Source organism: Aquila chrysaetos, chromosome 10 (genome assembly GCF_900496995.4).
Source record: "Aquila chrysaetos chrysaetos chromosome 10, bAquChr1.4, whole genome shotgun sequence".
Lineage (NCBI taxonomy): Eukaryota > Metazoa > Chordata > Aves > Accipitriformes > Accipitridae > Aquila > Aquila chrysaetos.
Window position 1 is genome coordinate 10,821,013 of NC_044013.1, and position 22,006 is coordinate 10,843,018.

Here is a 22,006-nt window from a genome sequence, read left to right on the forward strand (position 1 = left end):
CTATCTGCTGGATGACACCGAGTACCTTTAGGTTTGAGGGTTGTCTCTGTGTTGACTGAGGAAGGAAAAGTGCAAGTGAAGGATGTAATTGTCCCTGTTTAGTACCACTGTAAAGTTTGGGGGGTTTAAAATTTTATATATTGTCACTTTTTTTACTGGTGGTATAAAGAATCTCAGCTCTTTAGCCCAGCAGTGCTCAGGGCATGTTCCTCTGGGGGACAGCAGAACCCGTCCTAGGGAATGATTGTAGAAAGCTGGGTGGGATTATACATACAGCCAGGAAGACCTGCAACAGCACTGGGTCTGAAACTCTTCTAAGAAGACTTTGATTGGTGGCAGAGGTGGAAAACTCAGATAGCAGGACAGAAGGGGCACATGGCTGCTAGACTGAGCCACCTCATGTGTTGCCAGTTGCTTTGCAAACTGAGGGTGAGGGATAATGTACGGACTGTATCCTGTAGGGAAGGGATACAAGGATGAATGTTGAGAAACGCTGCTGTAGCCATAGTACAGGAACAGCAGAAGCAGCAATGCAGACTTGCTCACATTGTTCCTCGTGCCTGGGAATGCTTCCCCTGTGGCTAAAGGATAATAACTCATTTTCTTTATCCTCACAGTACATGGCATTTCTATGGAGATGGGTGCCAGTTAGTACTGGCTGTGTCGGTGCCTCTTATAATGGGGAATTGTTATATCCCTGACTCTGTTCTTTGTACTCTTCCTCCCACTGGAAAGGAAAAAATTTCTCTGTTGAAGTAGCTGACCTCAAAACATGGACACAGCTGGGAAATCTGAGCATGTCCAGCCAAAGTAGCACATGAAGTACATATGCTTTAGCAAAACAGGGTTTGAAAAAGCTGAAAAACATTGTCAGCCAGTGATGCAGACCTGACAAAACTATTCATGATGCATTTCAGGGAAGAAGGCATTTGTATTTTACATATTGTCATTTCATTGCACTTACTGCCTAGAGAATCTACTACTAAATACTGCATCTGTTACTAAGGTCCAAGTGCATGAATATGGGGCCGTACTGGGGCGAGACAAAGTGACTGCTTCAAAGCAGTCATGGAAAATGTACCCTTAAGAGGGCAAATTTTGTCCTTAAGAGGGCAAGTGTTAAGGAGGAAGAAGATGAAGTACAGCTACTAACTGGAATGCACAGAGCAATTCTGCTTTTTTTTTTTTTCCTCCCTGTTTTAGGAAACAATGGAGTAGTTACACCAGTTGTAGGAGAACATCTCTGAAGTGTGGAGGCTGCAGATGTTCTGCTACACATCCTTGTTTTGTGTGGTTGGAAAAGGCAACAAGAAAATGCAGCATTTCTGGAGTTCAAAGATCCCCATGGGCAGGGACACCTTTTACAAACTTACTGTTTCTGCCATCAGATAGAGAATTTTCTAAGCCTGGAAAACACTGTCTCTTCTATACCTTAGTGCCCACCTCATGATACACAAGACAATTTGTATGGTTTAGTTAAGGCAATTCCTAGTTCTAAAAATACAAAAGCTAGGAAAACTAATTGCTCCAGGCGAGTTAAAAACTCGGTCTCATGTATTTGTTTTAATAGTAATGCAGATCATAATAGTAGCCATTTTGTTGAATCCTGTACCGTCCTACCTTACCTCTTCAAGAAATTTCTACAGCTTAGTACTAGTACTTTTTGAATGAATGGCTGCATGCAGAACATACTGGAGTCACTGCTTTACAAAGAAGCAAAAAATCACTGAGCAATTGACTGGCAGTAGCTGGTGCAATTGTCTGCAACACACTTCCTGCAAGAACTCAGCATACCCTTGAAACGTGAGAGCTGCTGCCTTCATGGGGAGAGCTTGCCAGCAGTATGTTGCCATCACGTTAGAGTAAGGCTTATAGAGTCTGGGCTGATTTCCCCTTTTCTTTCTCCTCCACACACCCAGTTGAAGCACTGGTGCAAGTGCCTACATACGGCTTTTCCTGTCCCCATTGACACAGCAGAGCAGAACTTTTCTGTATAGCAACCTGTTGCGCTCTCACCAAGAACAAATGTTAGTTGTGTTGCTTACTGAATACTGGAAGGTTGTAACTAGGAGAACAGGATAGGTTATTTGAAACAGTTCAGAAATGACATGTGTTCTGCAGCTTTTGCTGCCTGCATGATAATTATCTTGTAGCAAGTACTGTTCCTGGTTAAAGATTCATGACTGTCTTTGAGACTGCTCCCCCGGGCCTGCAGAATTCCAGTCTGGCTGGCAGTAAAGATTCTTCTGGCCCCTGTCCCTTACCACTTCTCTACCTAGAATAGATTTTGCCTCTAGCATGTCAGAAATTCGGGGAAGATTTGACTGCTAGGACAATGGTAAATTGCCATTACTGTCTGGGTCCTATTATACGAAATACATGTCTGTAGTATATTTTTATTCCCTTGAACTGGTATTCCCTCACATGCACACAGGCCATACAGTACCCCATTATCATATTGCACCTGTGTATCTGCTGGAAGACAGAGAATACACATGTGTTTGGCTGGAAGGATTGATGCTTTCAGCCTATGCAGCAATGAATGTGTCCTGATTCTTTGTTCTTTTCATAGACTTGGATGCTCTTATGCCACGTCCAAAAGTATTGAGGTACTTCTAGTGGATATTAAAAGTAGGTACAGGCTAGGAAACACTACAGGTGGAGGGAAAAATACATTTTTTCCTGCCACTTCTTCAGTGTCATTGGTGTGTGATCAAAAGAAAGGACTGACCTGATTTTCCGCAGTGTTCAGCACCCACACATCCCAGTGAAGCTGATGAGAAGTGCAGGAGCTTACTGTTTTTGAAATCAAGCCCAGAATATGACTCATAATGCTGTGAAGGAGCTACTTGACAACTAAATGAAAATATATACACATAGAAGGTACCAAAGCATTTCTGTTGAACGTTTTATTGTGAAGTAACCTTTTGGGTGGTGTTTCTATCACAAAGCTACAACTGTTGTATAGTTCTTACAACAGTTTCATTGAAACAGTATTTTCTGTATTTTAACTGAGCATCCCTGTATGTAGAGAAAACAACCGCTATATGTTGTAATCACCTATATTTTGCAAGTTCTTGGCCATGTCTCTGCTCTCTGGAGGGTAAAACTCATTAGGGCTCAGAGTCAAGCGTTCTCACCTATTTGCGCTTGATGTTGTGGTCTGTGTGTTGATGCTGCTGCTGCACACTGATCCTTCAGTTAGCTGTATTGCCATGTCTGTAACACAGCCTATATCTTGAAATGGCGAATCTTCCCAGGGCATGGAGGAGGAGGAGGCACAAAGCCAACTGGGCGAGGTACTTTGTCATGCTGAGCAACATTTGCAACTGCTCTCTTTGCTACAGATTTTGCTGAGAGCATGGAAGTAGGAAATTCTGAAGAGCTAGATTCAGATGCAACAGGGTTATTGTGGGAAAGCCTGAGATTATGGTTTGTGAAGCCTTGTGCAACACTGGGCACCAGTCCTGCTGATGTGTCTTGACCTGGTTGAGAGTAGGTAACTCCAGGCTGGAAAAGAAAAACAGTTTGTGTTTGTGTTCAGTGACTTGGGGCTTATAACATACAGGTTGTTGATACCTTACTAGGTACCCTGCTCCTAACAAGATATAGGCCTCCAACCCAGGTACAAAACATTTCTGATCATCACAGAAGTTTGATTTACATTTGAACTCATACACAGGAGCCCAGGAACACATTTTTAATATCTGGTGGATCATTAACACCAAATTCTGTGCTATGTGAACTTTCAGGGCCACCTGTGCAGCTGGTGAAACATTCAAGACCAGCTGTCTTATTCTTTCTTTCATAGATCTCCTAGACAGCTAATTACTATTGTGTTACCAAGAGCTCTGGTCCATAGGAAGTATTCAACCACCACCTACCCCTTCTCAGACCAAATGGAGGCTAAAATACCTGGAACACTCAGGTCCAGTACATACATGTTTCCCTCCTCTTGCTATAGCAGTGCAGGTCAGGCTCCCTGAATTCAGTCATGTCTAAGGACTACTAGCAAAAAGCCCCAGCTGATTTCATCTACCACAATGGCTCATTTATGTTTTATATCTACCTATCATCTCCTGCATCCCCCTAGCTGAGCAGAGTTTGGTTCCCTTTGCCCTACCAGACATGAGAAGCTCCCAGATGGTTAGGAGGACAAACTTTGCCAAGCATGGATGGCAGAGGTGACATAATTCCTGGCACAGAAATCCAGAGGATAATCAGGAGCTACCTTACCTTGTTTTTTAGGATACAAAGTTAAACTCAAGTTATCACAGATAGCTAATGTAGTCTACAGCAAAAAGAGGTAAACTCAGAGTGATTGTTTCTAACAGTACCAGTAGGCTAGAATACTCTGGAAGGAAAGGGAATATCTGGAGTTGGTACCTGATGTCCATAGAGCTGGCAGTCCACTCTGAGGTCCTGTGAGGGTTGTGTTACCATTGTTGCTGTGCAGAAACCAAAATTCTGGCAAAGCAGAACATAGTCAAGAGAAAATAGTTATAAAATAGAGGAGACCTGCATTACAGTTTTTAATTTCAGTACATTTAGAAATAGCTACCTCGTCTCATGTTTTATCTGAGCAGTAAAGTGCTTGCTTTTTAGTCTTTTGGACTCAAAAGCCAAGCTGTTTAAATGCATAAGCAGCAAATAAGGGAAACTCCTGTATTCTTCTAGAGTAAGATCCTTTGTATGGATGGATATGAGGGAGGGAAAGAATATATAGGAATCTAGGTAAAAGATTCCCACCCACTAAAACTGCCTAGGACTCAATTTCATCAGAAACAAAAGAAGAATTTTAGCATGATAAAGTATACAGTATAATTCTCTCAAGAGCCTATATATCAGAACAAAGCACACTGTCAGTACTTAAGTTGTAGGAAGGTGAAACAGTCTGCCCTTTTGTTATGTGTTTGTGTTCTGTCCAATACAAAGAGCCTGATTTTATCAGGTGCTCATGTTAAGAAGAGTAAACAATAATATATATTCTGTGGATGAAAAATATTTTGTGCTAAGGACACTTTGGACCTCAAGCCTTTTTGAAATATATTCAAATGCATCAGGATTCAGTCCAGATGCCTCAGAGAGAAGAGAAAGGTGTGATACAGCTTTAGGAATTATATATTGAAAAGCATATCATGATAGTATACAACTTTTGCACTTTCATCCTCACAAAGGTCTATTCCCACACAAGTGCGACCACATCACAGCATGCTGCTTTTCTACCTCTGAGCTGGTAAGATCAGGACTGATGTGCTGGCATACTTACAGACTGATCGTCAGGCAGCAGTTGACAAGCCTCCACATTAGCTTTAGCTTCTTCTGCTGAGCAGTTCGTGGCAGCCACAGCAAACTCAACAGAGACAATATGCACTGGGTGATACTGATAAAACAGGAAAATTATTTAACTGACTTTGCACATTGAAACTGCAGAGCTGCTGAGAAAAGATAAAAGGCAAATGTTGTGGCTTCTAGCTCGGCATCTCCCACTGAAGTGAAAGGGAATCCTGTGGCTAACATGACACAAAATGCTTGGGAAATCAAGGGCAATTCTGTAGGGCAAATGAGAGCAAGCTAAATCTGTTTGCAAACATAACTAGTTACCACTGCACAATTACCACAGAAGAAATATTCTATTTACATGGAAGCCTAGACATAGTTGTAGCAATTACCTGTATTTTGGCTCTTCCGATCTCAAGGAGTTTGAGGTAAGCATCAGCAGTTTTGCTGTTGTGGTCATTGAGTGCAGCAGTAACAGTTGTTAATACGTCAGTGTTATTCAAACTTGCCAGCAGTGGACAGTCAGGGCAGAGTTGGAGAACATCTTCACTTGAGTCTGCAGGAGGAACCAAACAGATTATGTTTCGATCAGATTGTAGGTTGTTTTGAAAGGCATTATAATAGACCTATTCAGTCACACAAAACACAGTTTCTTGGTCTGTCCCAAATTATAGTGAAAGGAATTTTTGCAGTACAGGCCATAGATGGCAGTATTTCACATGACTTTTGCGATTCAAGTCTTTCTGCAAGCAAAAGCACTGTGGACTTCAATAGCACATTTTGAATGTTCTTACTCAGGTTTTAATCAACTCTCTTTCTGGCAAACTATCTATGACACCAATGAAAAGATGTCTCAGCTCACACAAGGAATGGTGCAAAAGTGAAGATATTTTAATTTATTGGAATTGTGTTTGTGTGAGTGTGTTGTTTCATTCACTTGCTGGTTTAGAAAATATGCAGAATAGAGATTCCACTTTCCCATGGCAATATTGAAAATGCTGGGTTTAGTAAATAAGCTGCATCTGGCAAAGGGGCTCTGAAGATCAACAAGCTCTAGTAAATTTAGACCAACAAAGAATCAAATTCTTGAGGCTAAACTTCTGAGTGAAAAGCCTTACTACCAGCAATCTCTAGGTCAAACCTGGGACTTGGTCCCGAGATAGTCTTATAGTATCTTAATTGTCATGGTAAAGAAGAGAAAAGAGAGAGGGATGGCTTTGTAGGTGAATGAAATCAGAAAGGGGGAAAAAAATCACTTTTGAAACCCTTTATGCCATATTTATACAGTGTTTTAGAATCAGAAAAGCTAGTGACCTGTAACCACTTCCATAATGATACTCCAGCCTCTAGATTCAAAACCTTTTAAAGAACAAAGTCTTTACCTGCATGCGAGTGGCATTTACTAGCAAGTACAGATAACTTTCCATCCAACTTCTGCAGTTTGACATCACAGTCACCCTCAACTGCCTAGAGAGAGACAAAAATCAAAGGGTTACATCAGTCAGATAAATAGGAATTTCTGAAAAGAGCAACTATTACTAAATTCAAAAGAACAGATCCTGCCTGAGTGATCCTGGCAAAATTAGTCTGATTGCAAAGGCCCTGCTAGGTGTGTCCTGGAGTCTGTGATTTTGTAAAAGGCAGACCAGAGCTGCAAAATTTGGAACCAAATCTGGATCTCAAAAGTATCAGAAGTGCCAGAGTAGCCATATTATGGACATTTGGTTGAGGTTCCTCTCTCGTAAAGAGCAAAGAATATGAATACTTATGAATTAAGACCTTCTGCAGAGCTGTTTGATAACATTCTCGCTAATCTCAGCTGGTCAGTGGCCATGGTAACAGCAGAGTGTGCTGCCTTGTGTGAGCTGGCTCACAAGCAACATGATCCAGCAGGGGAGGAGATGTCAAAGGCAAAGCTGGAGTCACTGGGAAGAGGGAACAGTTAGAGTTACCTCCTCCCAGATGGAAAATGGGATCTGAGCCCTGGTGAATACAGGGCTGGATCATGATTCAAATTTAGTCATGAGCTCTGTGAATTGGGCCCCATTCTAGAAACAGCAGGCTTAAATTGTCAATTGCTCACTCTGCTTTCTGCTTAGAAACCAGAGCTGCCTGTACTCAGACAACACTTCCACTGCTTGAGTTAGGGAAAGCTTTTCACAGTTGGATCACACTTGCATAAGAACAAAATATTTGAGGCCAGTAAACTCCAGCTGAGCATTACTTTGAAGAGCCCTATCTGAAGGAAGTAGCTCTTCTGCAGTCTTGGCTAGGACTAGGTGGCTAGACTTGATGGAGTTTCACTAGGTAACACACCACAGGTAGCCAAGGGAAGGTTGTGCTTGCACGGATTAACAACCTGCCCTGTCTGCAGTTTGCAACAAGGCAGTGACATCTGGGCAGACCACTGAGGGCTGAATCTGGAGCCCCTAAACAAGGCCCCATGGCATTCATGAACTGTATGTGGGATGTTATGCTGACAGTGACCTGTCCTCATAACATGAAAGAAATCCAGGAGTGAAATCCTTCATGACATGAAGGCAACTAAATCAACAAGGAGGTTACAAGTCATTGGGTGGTTATAGGCTGTTACAGTGATATAACATTTGCTTGGAAGTCTGACTGATGATAGCCTGGCCTCTAACATCAACATACTGAACATGCACCTTTGGACCAAGCTAGTAGTGTTTTAGATACTCACATGTTGTGTGAAGCTCCTTACTGTGCAATTTGCAAGAGGCGTAGGGCTGAGAATGTGGCATGTGGTCTCTAATAAGTCAAGTTCAAGAAACATTATGTCATTATTCGGCCCCTGGAAGGAAAAAAACCAACAAGAATTGTAGTAATTACTTCACAGAACATCACTAGATTTCTTCTCTGGGGCTGCGCTGTGGTCTCTGTTGCTGAGTGTCATTGGGTAGCTTCAGGTATACACTAGAGTAACTGAATAAGTCCTTACTATTTAACGTCATAAAAAATGGGACCCAGTTTTTTAGCTGGAGTAAGTCAAAACAGTCACACTGATTTTTTCCAGCTAAGGAACTGGCCCATAAATTTTGGAAAGTCCAGCCTGTATGTAGTGGGTCAGTTCTCTTAAGTTAACTTGATTTTATTTTGTTGGGTAGTTTTAAAAAACCAACAGCCATCTTTGTTGATGAAAAACCTTCATGTTTCTATAACCAGATACCAAATAAACACAGGTGCACATTGGCCTGTCCCATTTAGTCCATTGGAATTACACTGAATTGCACCAGCTAAGTTCTAGCCCCAATACTCATGTTGTTTATGGACTGCAGGATCTTTTATGGTTGTTCCTGAACCTTTGCAACTATAACATAAGACATGTGAGTGGAAGGGCAGAATTGAGTTCCCTAGATCCAAGACTGACTCTGAGGTTTGAGTCATGAGTGAGTCCATTTAAACCAATGAAGATATTTTACTATAAAAGTATTAAATATGAGCAAAGCAGTGTCACCAGTGTTTTTGGGGGGGTAACTCTGGGCACACTTCTAATCTCATTAATGTCTGTTTTAGTATCTTGTGAATGACTTTGGTATCCTCTGTCTCATAACAAGTAGAAAACAGCCATAAAGTTTCATTCTTGTTAATATTTGGGACTGTTTTCAATGTTTTGAGAGAATCAAAGGTTCTGAATGGGTGTATACATTGTATTCATGACCACTTCTACAGCCTTTCTAGATGCCTGCAACGATGGCAATAGATCTCAGTGAAAATGAGAGTACAAGCCACAGTTACTTCCATTCAGCTTCCTTGTCAGCTCAATGGGATATTAGGTAAAATTAATGCCTACTACAAAATCACTAATAGCATGGAGTTACGATAGGTATGCATTTAGCCAATAAATAATTACCTGCATCACAAAGATTATCCTCACAGTTTTTCTCCAGATTAGCTACTGGGCTCATGAATCAGCCCTTTGAATGATCTGCCCCAGCAAGCATGCTGCATTTGTAAACTGACCCCTTTCTAGCATTGTACAAAAATATCTGAACATTCCTCTCGCCCCCTATGTTCTGCTCTTTGAGAGATACGTTCCAGTGATCTGGATTCTCAACTGTTACCAGGTGGCATTGCCCCATTTAAATCAACAGAGCCATGCTGATTTACCCCATGTGAGGATACAGCCCTTGGCAGGGCTTGTTGGTCATTTCCAAGCATCTCCAGGTTAACACAATGCTCTGCCTGCAAGCTCCTCACTTACCTGGGGTAGCACGCGGATATTCTCGATTCTGTTTAAGGCAAACTTGTATCCGTGATGACTGCGGCCATTAATATAACTCACAGCTACTTCAGCTGCTGCTTCAGATTCTGGGTCATCACAGCCCAAGGGAGCAGGGGGAGCTGCTGGTACAGCTTTGTGAATTGGAAGCTGAACAAGCAATATTAAAGCTACTAGTGCCTTCATGGCACCTGAGGAAAACCAATCCCTTTCAGAAATAAAGATCTAAGAATACTGTTCAGGTGGTAGCTAGAACTGGGGTCTCACTTATATAGTACATACCACAGACTTCGCATGAGCGCATGTCTGATATTTGTCCCAATTCCAAGAGGCATTGCAAACAACAAAAGAGAAAAGTAAATGTTAGGACATCAAGCTGACTGATTAATATTGGCCAAAGTAAATTTTATCAGGTAGGATATTACAAAGTCTGCTAAAGTGGCTAAAGAAGAAAGTGTCAGCAAAAATAAAACATAATTTTTAGACACTCTTCTACCAACCAAATACAGTACATGCAAGAGGAATATGATCCCTCCTGTTAAATGTGTAGGGATGCTAGTGCTAATTAAGCTTTCTTGTAAACAGGACACATTCTGTTAGGGCCCAAATCTCACCAGACATCAGTCTAAATTATGAGATCAGTAACACGATAAATTAGAAAATGGAATTTGAAACAGTTCTAAGGATCACATTCAACAGTAAATGTAATTGTATAGCAACTTTTGCTACTGAATTCATTTGGAATAGGAAATGAGACATAGTTTCTAAATCTTTTACATCAGCTCTTTCTCTGAATAATCTGAATACTTCCAATAGTTCCTGGAATTTTATTTTGCAAAGCAGGCATCTTGTAGAAATTTTTCTGGAATATATTGTACAGATTTAAGGATTTGGCAGAAGATCCTAGAGGGCACAAAAGTGTTTTAAGCAGAATGTAAATGAAAACTAGCTGCTTAAATGCTCAGGAGTGCTCAGCCCCAGCTTCTATTTACATTCACAGTATACGTGTTTACAAAACAGTAACTGGATAACAAAAATGTTCTGTGGAGCAGAATATAGCTTTTATGATGTGTCCAGCATTTAAGATCTTTAATTTAAACTGAGATGACTTTAGCTAGATAGATTCTAGCTCAACCAGTACCAAAGTTTTTCCTGCAGGGATTTCAGAGTAGGTTGCTATGATCCATTTTATGGTGGTGAAATCTCTGTTGTCATTTTCAAGGAGTTCAGAAATTAGCTGCAGATTTGAGATGAATAGGAGGACTTCAGCATATTTAGAAGTTTTCACTTTAGATAAGTATTTCTCAGCTTGCACAATAACGTGAGTGAGGCTAAAAGATTTGTAAAAAAAGCAGTCTTGAGTCATGACTTTCCCTTCCAGAATCTGGAAATACAGAAAACATCGTAAATAGAAATAGTTCAGTTGAACAGATTAAGTGATGAAGAAGGAGAATGGGAAGAGACTTAAAAGATGGAATGATTTCCTTCAGCTGTGTGGGATGAGGTGAGTTTGGGATGCTAGGATTTGCATATTGAAGAGATTCCTGGGGAAAAGAAAGGCTCTTCCTCTCTCTTGCAGTAAAAAATTGCTCTGAGCATGATTCATTTCTTCCCCTTACTTGAAGCAGGTGTTGTTTGGCATTTGTTCTGTTGTGTGGATAGTCATCTGTCTTCTTGACTTTGGCCTGGAACACTTAAAGGCTGAAGGTTTGGTGTCCCCAAAACACACTCTGAGTGTTCCTTGTGGGTATCTTTTGAGTCATGGCAAATTTATTTAGAAAGATAGTATTTTACTCTTTACTTTTAACCCACAGTTCAGTTTCTAACCTGTGAATCTTTCATTTCCCTTTTTCCTTTTCTGGTATGAAACATTGAGGTAAACTTCCAACAGGTGCAGACTGAAATTGGTTTTCACCTAAGTGAACTATAATTACCCCAGCGAAGGACTTAGACCGTTATTTATAAGTTTAGTGTGGTCATTACCCAGTTTCTTAGGTTACATCTTCTCCACGTCAGAGTTCCAAATACTGTAGGATGTATAACATTTCTGCAGTCAAGCTGTAGGTATTCCTAAATATAATATATAACCCAGTTCAGTCAACTTCAGGTTCCATTTTCAAAGAACAACTTAAAACCTCAAATGGCAAACAGGATTTATTATCTTCTTTCTTCCCTCTCCATTGTCACTCTATACATACAGTATTCCATTTACCAAGCAGGATGAAAAGGAAATACTTTGGAGTCGGCTGTACCTCTTCTCAGTTTCTCTATAGGCTTACTAAAGACATTCCCCTCTTGGCGACTGTATAAACTTTCTTTGCTGGCATACAGAGGATCAGAAATGTGCCCACATGATTATTAATGCTCAGTGAAATGTAGAATGTTTGTAGCTAGCACTTTTGGGGTTACTTGTGATACATGTGAGGAAATTTGTGTTTCTTTTTTATGTTTGGGAATGGAGTTTGAAAGTGCAATCAGGTAGTTCTGCTACAGGTGACACGACAAAGGAGCCTTTAACCTTTTGGATACTGACTGACACAGATCTGCCTAATTATTCTCTTCTGGAAATGAGATTGCTGATGTCAGTTCCCCGCAGGCCTGTGTCCCATCATGACTGGCCCTTTTTTGGCACCCTCACTCAAGAGGCAATAATTGCAGAAATAACTTCTCATTGAACTCAGTGCAGGTCTATTCTCTCCCTTTCATGTCTGGGACATAGAAAAAAGTTGTCCTTCAGTAATGGCTGCAAATAGTTCTTACAGCACAAGAAAGTGAGCTGAATTCCATGGGCTCCTGGACAGGTCACATCTCAACCCCACTGAAGTGAACAAGTCTTTCACAGAATCACAGCATCGCAGAATGGTTGACATTGGAAGGGACATCTAGAGGTCATCTTGTCCAATCCCATTGCAGAAGCAGGGTCACCTAGAGACAGTTGCCCAGAACCATGTCCAGATTGCTTTTGAATATCGCCAGGGAGGGAGACTCCACAACCTCTCTGGGCAACCTGTGCCCATGCTCGATCACCCTCACAGTAAAGAAGTGTTTTCTGATGTTCAGACAGAACGTCCTATTTCAGTTCGTGCTCATTGTGTCTGGTCCTGTCACTGGGTACCACTGAAAAGAGCCTGGCACCATCCTCTTTGCGCCCTCCCTTCAGGTATTTATATACATTAAGATCCCCCCAAGCCTTCTCTTCTCTATGATAAGTAGTCCCAGCTCTCTCACCCTTTCTTCATAGAAGAGATGCTCCAGTACCTTAATCATCTTTGTGGCCCTTTGCTGCACTGTCTCCAGTATGTCCATGTCCTCCTGTACTGAGGAGCCCAGAACTGGGCACAGCACTCCAGGTGTGGCCTCACCAGTGCTGAATGAAGGGGAAGGACCGCCTCCCTAAAGCTGCTGGCAATACTTTGCCTAGTGCAGCCCAGGTTACCATTAGCCTCCTTTGCGGCAAGGGCACATTGATGGCTCATGTTCAACTTGGTGCCCGCCGGGACCCCCAAGTCCTTTTCTGCCAAGCTGCTTTCCAGCTAGGTGGGCCTCAGCATATATCCCTGCATGGGATTGTTCTTCCCTAGGTGCAGGATTTCAAACTTCTTGTGGAATTTCATGAGGTTCCTGTCAGTCCATTTCTCCAGCCCGTCATTGTCCCTCTGGATGGCAGCACAATCCTCTAGCATATCATCCACTCCTCCCAGTTTTGTGCCATCTACAAACTTGATGAGGGTACAGTCTGCCTCGTCATCCACATAATTAATGAAGATGTTAAACAGGACTGGACCCCAGTATTGACCCCTGGGTTACACTGCTAGTTACTGTCCTCCAACTAGATTTTGTGCCACTGATCACCATCCCGCAGGCCCAACCATTCAGCCAGTTTTCAATCCACCTCAACCCACCTCTCATGTCAGTAGTGTTAGACTTTGTCCCTAGTGAATTAGGTTGCCTGAGAGACTTGACAAGGCTTCACTGTGATGGAAGTAGAACAAGCTGGGTTTGCTGACCTTGTTATATAAAATATAGTATTGATTCTATGCTCAAGAATTGAGGCTCCACTGAATCTCAGTTCTTAATAATTCATATAAACCACAATGGAAAGGTGAGTTGATGGTTTACTTTTTTGCTTTCTCTTTTTTTTTTTTTTGGTTGGATGCTTAGAACAACTAGTGATGATTGGAAACTTGCTGCCCCTGCTCAACCTCATCTGGAAAAAAAGCAAAGAATTGCTTCTGCAAGATGTCAAGTTGACACCTTCCTGAGCTTAGAATTCACGCAAATTAAACAAACAAACAGATAAATATCATCTTTTTAAAGCTTCAGATCAAAGTTAAACACTTGTGGGGATTTCTGAGGCTCTCTTTTCAGATTACTAAGACGTCATTTTTTGGTAAAGCAGACAGAACTGGTCCAATTCTCTGCACCACATCAAAAGATGCATTTCTGAGCAGTCAGGCATTGTACAGCACCGCAAAACTTAATCACCTCTTGCTTTACACTTGATTAAGTACATTACTTTTGGATCATAGAGCTCACAAGGTATTGGAACATCAGGGCTGTCTTCTATATAGCCATCACCTACACAGAAACCTGCACACTAAGGCAAGAAAATGTCTGCAGGGAAAATGTCAGATAGTTAAAGTGACCAGTCTTGTCAAGGCAGCATATTGCTTCCTTAAATGACAGTATAATCAGCATTTAAAAATAAAGTGTACGAAAACCCGTAGAGGTCTGAGAAAAACCTCAAGACAAATTAGACTAATTGATTTGCCTAGTCTTATTGGCCTCTTTCCAGTACATGGGCAAATCTTCAGCAGATGTAAGTTGGCTTAGATTCACTACAGTCCAAGTCCCCCAGTGTCCCTATACCAGAAATTTCAGGCTGCAGAAAAGCCTGTGAGGTCTGAACAGTTTTACCAGACTGTAATAGTACAACATTATATGTTAATTATTATATTTTTTTAAAATATGAGAGTCTTTAAGAGAAGGAAGGCTGATCATGTGCCATAGTTTGCTGCAGTATTTGCAGCTGAGAGATTTCTTACTGTGAGAAATAAAATGTGCAGACATGGCATCTAATTTGGGAACCTCTAGTTTTGGGTGCCCAGCTAGAGATTCCTTTTCACTCAACTTTGCTGATGTCCATCTGTTAATCTCTATTTCCTTTTAACTGTAAAATGGAAATAACTATTTTCCATTTTACTTCTGTGATCTGAAATAACTCACTGAATTTTGTAAAAAGTTTTGATATCACTGGGTAAAAGGATCTATTCAAAACATTAGAGGAATCTAAGAGTCAAGCAGACCAGATGCTAGTCAGTAAAAAATTAGGGATTCCTGGACTTACTGGAGATGTAGCAGGGTTGAGAGGGTTGAAATTTGGGATACCAGATTTAGTATTGATTATTTCGGAGAAATTTTATTTGCTGGAGTTTCTTTGCAAAAACTGTACTGCCTTTTTTTTTTTTTTTTTTTTTTTAAGAGCATGAAAAGTTGTCAAGAATTCTGAAATTTTTACTGGAATGGAAATTCTGATTTTTGACCAGCTCTCCCAGACAAAGCCAACCAAGTCTATTTCTGTTCTTTCTCTCTTGTTCTATTTTGCTCTTCTATTGTCTATGCCACTGAAATACTTGAGTGCCTTCCAGAAGTACATCAAGTGACATAACTAGCATTTGTTACATGAAAGTCTATTCTCCTTCTCTTCCCAGTAGGAAGATTATATAAGATGTTTTGTCTTAGTGAAGTTTTTGATTGATTTGAATTTTCCTCCCCATTTCCACATTTTCATCGCTATGTGTTTTGATGTTGCAATCACTACCAAGAGCAGTTTTCTGAGTTGAGGGTTTTCAAGCCCCTGTATGACTTACCCTGTGTTATGCTGTCCTGGTATGTAAGACCCCCCCTTTCCTAAATTTTTATACTTTTTCACCCTTTTATCAAGGTCAAAGTTATTTATGTTGCCATGCAACTCTTAACAGTGGGATATTTTTGCTTCAGCCCTGCAGGGATGTCATGGTTCTCTCAGTATCGTGCCTGTGCAATTTGATGGGTGTGGGAAAGCTGTGTTGGAGATGGATAGGTGGCAACTGTGAAATCACAGATTAGCAGCTACTGAAGTTTTTCTTTTGGCTTTATGTCCTTCCGCTATAGTTTGGGCTTCCAGCTTATATGGGTGTTCCCCATGATCATTGCTTCATATCAGAACCTAGAACAAATAAAGCAAGATACCTGGGAAGAGACTGCAGAGCTGAACAGCAGGAGCAAACAGTGGATCAGACAGCAGTATTTCGCACTGAGTAAACAGACAGCCTGCAGTCAAACTGACCTCTCCTTGTCTCAGTGAACAGCATGTCAACGGAAGTGAGTTTAAACTCCACTCACTATGAGAACCAATGACTGTCCTGGCATTACCAGGGTATTCACAGACACGACTCCAGTTTAAAAAGGCAAATTGAAACATGCCACATTAATTCCTTCTACTTACAGGAACGTTTGAAGATGTAAATGCACAATTGGTCTGGATGCTGTCATGTCCTATGATGCTGTTAGTCTCTTTGATGGAGAACTCCACATGATAACTCCACATGTTATCTTCCCTTGCTGAGTTAAATCCTGAAATTTAGTAGCAAGTGTTAGGGAAACCTGCTGTGCTCTCTGGATTCCCACATGCTCAGCTGCAATGACATATTTTTGATGTGAGAAACAAAGTTCACTCTTGGCACTGTAAGTAAGTGTTTTTTCCACTGAGTTTGGTAGAAAAAGCTGCACATTCATTCTTATGCTGTGGCAGTCTAAGAACATTAAATTGTTACCTACTCACACTGGGCTACTGTTTTGAAAACGGTGCGTGTGTTTCCATGTGGAGGCTCATTGGCATGAGTGACAGGAGGGTCCATGCTGTTACAGGCAGGGCTAGAGAATGGCAGGTGGGAGGGTGGCAAACTGATATGCTTTCTCACCTTGGAGCACGCCTTCAGGGGCATGACAAACTCAATCAATATCCCAGTGAGATTTACATAATTCTGACAAGCAAGAGGGTTTTTAAAAAATTAAAGTTATTTATTTTTAGTGACGAAGATGATCAAGAAGGCTTTTTTACTGCTACATGTCCCTGAATCATCCATTTGTTCAACTCTTTCTGCTGCTTTCCAGCCACATGGCTAAAAAACTGGAACTAGGATAGGAAACATGAGGGGGACATTTTAATTTAATAGTATGGAGGCAATATATTAATAACACATTTGCAATAGGGGAAGTGGGTCTTTCCAAGTTAGGGCAATTTGAAAGAAATTATATAGACATTCCTGCTTAAGGAGTTGAAATTTTGCATGTTAGACATAAAGTACAGCTGACTTTTATGACAACAAAGTAGCTAAACTTACAGCTTTCCTTGCTTAATTTACACAACATCAGATTCACAGCAGACAGGGACTCCAGGCTGTCAAGAGCAATAAACATGATGCACTCTGAACAGACACAGGTGCCCAGGTGACCTTCTCCTTACTGTCTAAAAGAAAGGGAGATGTGGATGTAAGCATCATGGGCTGATTAAAAACAACATCCGGTGTCACATTTATATAAGGAGGTGCACATCAACACCTTTTCCTGATATGTTTGTGAATTTGTTAAGTTTTGTAATGCCAAAGGAAAGAGAGCCGTATCTTTGTTTGCATTCAGCCCAGAAATTCTGAACCTAACAGTGATGTTAAATTCTGCCAGTTAGAAAGTGTACGTATAACTGGCTAGTGCAGAATACTGCTTTTGTACTTAGGGATTTATGAATAAAACAGGTAAATATAACTCACAGAACTGCTTTGGTGAGGCTACAAGATTTTGTAGTAGGCATTTCAGCCTTTGCCTCTGGCACATCCCCTCTGCTGTTCTGTCCATCATCTTTGGTCTCAATGGGTTTCTAATTTTTCCATTCGTTACTTGCCGCTGTCATTGCTGGTGGCAGCACCCTTTCCCTGACACCCAGGTCTGTCTCTTGAAGGAGATCTTGGGTCTTTTTGAGTCCTCTTGCTTAACACAATAAGTCTGGGTCTACACCATAATCTTCTTCCTGCCAAATATATCTGAAATCCCTATTTTATCTGTCACTGTAGCTCAAAATGTTCATATATGCTGATTTCCATATGATGACCTCCTCTACAGCACAGCCACCAATCCTACTCCCTATGCTAGTCTGCTGAGTATGGCATCGTTTCTCCAAGTGGTTCCCCATTCATAAGAACATCAAGATCAATTTTCTTCTGTCATCTGCAAGGCCCTGGCCAAGACCAGACCTTCTCATTCAGCTGTTCACCTGGATCTCACCTCGTCCCCTCTGCCATCATGATCTCTTTGAGCCATTCAGCCATGTCAGTGACAGATACGTCTCTTTCACTCTCTTCAGAAAGAATCCCATTTCTGAGCTTGTCCTTTAGGCTATCACCTCTCTGAATTCTCACAGGGCCTGAAGAGCTGCCCCTTGTCACATTATCTATAGTAATGTGTTACATGACTTTTAAACCTGTGTTTACTATACAGAGGGCTGCACTTACTTACACTGAAAAGTTTTTAGGACTCCGCAAGGCAAAATGTTTGAAAACCACCTGAAATGGTGAGTTTGCCTGCTGCATTTCTGTTTTGTCAGGTATTTGCCTAATCTGCCTTTAAGAGCACCCATAGCAATGCCACTCTAGGGATAGCCTTATCTTCTTCGCTTCCCAAGAGCAGTTTGGTATGAAATGTTCCTTTGAAAATGGATGTATTAGCTGGCCTCTTCCTAACTCTTGCCTGCATGTTGGTATATGTGAGGACGGAGGAAACCATCCTGTAGTCCACACACAAGTCTCAAAAATGAGTGTGTCCTTGGGGTAGCTGGAGGAAAGCCTTTCACTGACAAAATGGAACACATAATATTTACTTGCTATAGTAGAGGAAGTGAGGTCTAGTTCATAAATTTTGAAACCTGTGAGTTCCTAACAGAAAAGTTATTAATACTGGTGTCAAACATCGCTCTTTATCTTGCTATATAACTCATCTGGAACTCGGCTGCAGTTGTAAGTATGCATTAACACTGGAGCATCAGGCTTGACTAGGATTATGGTGTGGCAACTCCCAGATACTTTCTGAAAGGAAACAAGATCTTTTGTTAACCTTGCACCAATAATAATATAGTAGATGCCATTTGCCTTAAGTTTAATGACAAATTATTTGCTTCATTGTATGAAGTTTCCGTTATGCTGTTGTATAATGATGCAAGTTGAGGATTCAGTTTTTGAGAGAACTACTGGGTGTTGCTTAGAAATCTTGCAATCTGAAATCTCACTCAGTAGGTATTTCCAGAGGAAGTAATTTTCTGAGTGCAGCTGAAGTACTGTTAAAGATTATTGTGTAATGTTATGTGTGTATCGTAGGAACAGATGGAGACAGAGCACTAAAAGGGGATTTCTTTGCTTGAAATTCCCAACTATTGTCAGAATTCATCTCTTTCTTGGCTTTTGATGTAGCCCTGCAAGTTCTTGAGAGTCAGATACTTGGGGCAGGCTCATGGAAATGCCAGTACAGATGGACAGATGCACTACATGTGCTTTGGAGAGCTAAAGCACTGTTGCAAAGAACTGCTAGAGACTGTTTGTACACAGAGAACCAAATAATTCATATTCCCTGCTCTGTAATCAAAAGCCATTCTTGGCTGGGGGAGATCCCTACAACAACATTCTTGCCTCCCCTTGAGAGAAGGAAGCCAATGATTATTCTGTTACCCTTCATTATCATTCAGTGTGGTATAAACTGGCCAGGACTTGAACTCTCAAGTGCCCAGGAGGGCCAGTACATGAATATACCTTGTGTCAGCAGAGGCCATTTCAAATAATACAGATGATGACAGATTGATGTTGGTAGCTCATTAGGCAAAGCACTGACCGAGACATCAAATTCCTTTCAGCAAGAATATGGCTGGACTGTTTGCTGTTGTGCATTAATGGAGAGACACATTTTTCTTCTTTGATTTCTCTTGCTTCCTGCTTCCCATGTTTGCATCAGACAGTGCCGGCTATCGTATCTGTCATCATGTTTGACTTTCCTAATGCGAACAGCTGTGCCAGAAGAATCAAGGTGTAAAGCTAAACCCAATCTGTAGCTATAGTATATATAGTACATTTCAACAAAAGACCTGTGTTCACAAGCCTCCTGTGGCTTACAGATTTTAATATAACACTTGGCTTCTAGCTCATCCAGATCCAATAGTACAATCTTCTCTCCCATGCCTGAAAAGATAGGGAACAGATTTCTGAAACAGTGTAAGGTATATTTAGATTACTGTCTCCTTGATATGCTAACTCCTGCTCTTGTAGATTATGCTTTCACTTTTCATGCTAAGGGGCATGCCTTAACCCATGTGGTTAAGCTGGTAGCCTGTGGGCCAGACCTGGCCTTCTGCCTCTTCCTGAAGAAGATAGAGAGCAGTTTTCCAAGCAGCAAACACTGCCACAGTTCTCTGCCTACATGTCACAGTCCAACAGAGAAAGCCAGGTGACTTCTGCTCCCATCACCTTCCTCCCCAGGGATCTGTCTAGGGAGGAAGACAGAGTGCACTGGGCAACGTGCTGCAGAGAAGAGAGGGAGGCCCAAGGTTTAGTGGGGGAAGGAATCCCCAGACCATATTCAGTCCTTGTGCCTGGCAAGGTTAAACTACTGTGTAGTCTAGGGCCCAAGTAAAGGCACATATATTTGAGGCTAGTTGGCCACTGTGACTACCAAAGAAGGGCTGGTGCTGATGCCAGAAAAGAGGAGTCCACAGCTGCTGAGAGAAACGACAGAGATGACATGGACACCCAAAGGAAGAAATCAAAGCAAGGAGAGGAGGAGGGGAGTATTCAGCAACTGAAAAGATCCCACGTTGAGGATGGGTGCTAAAATAACTGGGACTCTGACAGCTGCCTGCTGCAAACAGCTCATTAGCCCCTGTGCCTACCAGACGGTTGATCCAGCTTCATTGTACAGCATCATCTCTGGAGGTTCTTTGCAGCCGTGTAGTTCTGTGGCTTTGTGATTCAATAAGTAATCTTACAATACACTGAGTACTTTATCCTCACAGCTGATATTCTACTCAGTGCTTTTCATATCCAAAATGGTTTTACAAACTACATGGGTAATCATCCCTTGGAGGTAGGAAGAGACAAACATTGCATTTATACAAAATACAATCTTGGAATAAACACCACTGCCATTCTAGTATGGTAAATGTCACAAATGAACCTGATTGCTATGGTACAAAAATGATCTTTTAAAGTGAATATGCATTGTTCCCTGTCTACTGTAGTTTGCTCTGCTGTTAGGTCCTTGCCTTTCAGCTGTGGTCTAAGATATGCCCGTAGAGTAAATTGCAAGACCAGTGACGAACTGCTTTAAATAGAACTGACTTTAAATAAAGTCAATGAGAAATGACTATATGGGGTAGGAGTAGCCTGTCAGCTGTTTCCCACATCTCAGTGTTGTGCGAGACATCTTAAATTAAAAGATTAGTGTTAACATTATGTCTAATGTTACTAGTCTGATGATTCACATACCTTTTATTGATTTTGTTTGAATTGAGTTTGTAACTGTTGGTTTGGTCTTAATTTATATAACCAGTGGCCAAATGCACTGTTTTCTTAGTAATTCTTGCATTACAGAGAGCTAGATGCAATGACAGTAACTGCGCCTGGCAGTCTACCATCTGGGTACATGCTAATAAAATAATCATCTGCATAATTTTGGAAGTCATTGCAGATACTGGGGGAAAAATGTATTGAGTTTGATCTGAAAATTGCAGGCAGCCCAGTAGAATAATAATGATACAAATAATTTCCCCTCAAATCCTGGAATGGTCTCTGATGGGATTTGTTTTACATGCATCATGAAGCTGCCTATGTTAACTTTGCTTTGATATCAAAGGTAAATAGAGGGTGAATGATTAAATCATTTCTATTCAGTTTTGCTGAAAGTAAAATTTAAGTCAGTATGAAATGAACAATTTCTGCTCTGTATTATGACAGTAATGAGGGGGGGAAACCCTTTTTTCTTCCATCGCTAAATAAAAACTATTAGGACCTACAGATCTCGGTCACAATTGAGTCCCATTGTTAGGATCAATATGTGTTTGTAAGAAAAAGACAGTTTGCTCTCCAAGGATTATACGGTCTTTTGCTTCTGCATTCTGAAATCAACTGTAACTGCCCCCAAAGCTGCCCCCAAATAAATCTAGAAAAAGTAATAATTCCTTAAGAAGGATGTCTCTGTGAGAGGATACGTGTGGCTCCAACACATTAGGCCCATTCTTTATACAAGAGTAACTTCCCCTATTCCAGTCCAAAGGCCCTTTCTGCAGCTGGAGCTGAACACAAAACATCTTACTTTGGGGCAGGAGTGCCCACACATTAGGTTATTTCTGAAATAGCTATTTCCATATTCAGTTCCCACTCTGTCTCCATCCAGTTTATCTTTACCAGAAACCCT

General features: G+C 41.2%; 1 protein-coding gene across 1 annotated transcript; it reads right to left on the reverse strand.

The window, feature by feature from the left end:
- Positions 1-2,894: 2,894 nt before the first annotated feature.
- Positions 2,895-9,779, reverse strand: AHSG (alpha 2-HS glycoprotein). Its single transcript, XM_030026957.2, has 7 exons — positions 9,503-9,779; positions 7,982-8,092; positions 6,663-6,747; positions 5,673-5,836; positions 5,270-5,383; positions 4,387-4,467; positions 2,895-3,510 (listed from the first exon to the last, which is right to left on the reverse strand). Exons 1-7 carry the CDS (start codon positions 9,704-9,706, stop codon positions 3,232-3,234), a joined length of 1,038 nt encoding a protein of 345 aa, XP_029882817.1. The 5' UTR covers positions 9,707-9,779; the 3' UTR covers positions 2,895-3,231.
- Between the last annotated feature and the right edge of the window lie 12,227 nt (positions 9,780-22,006).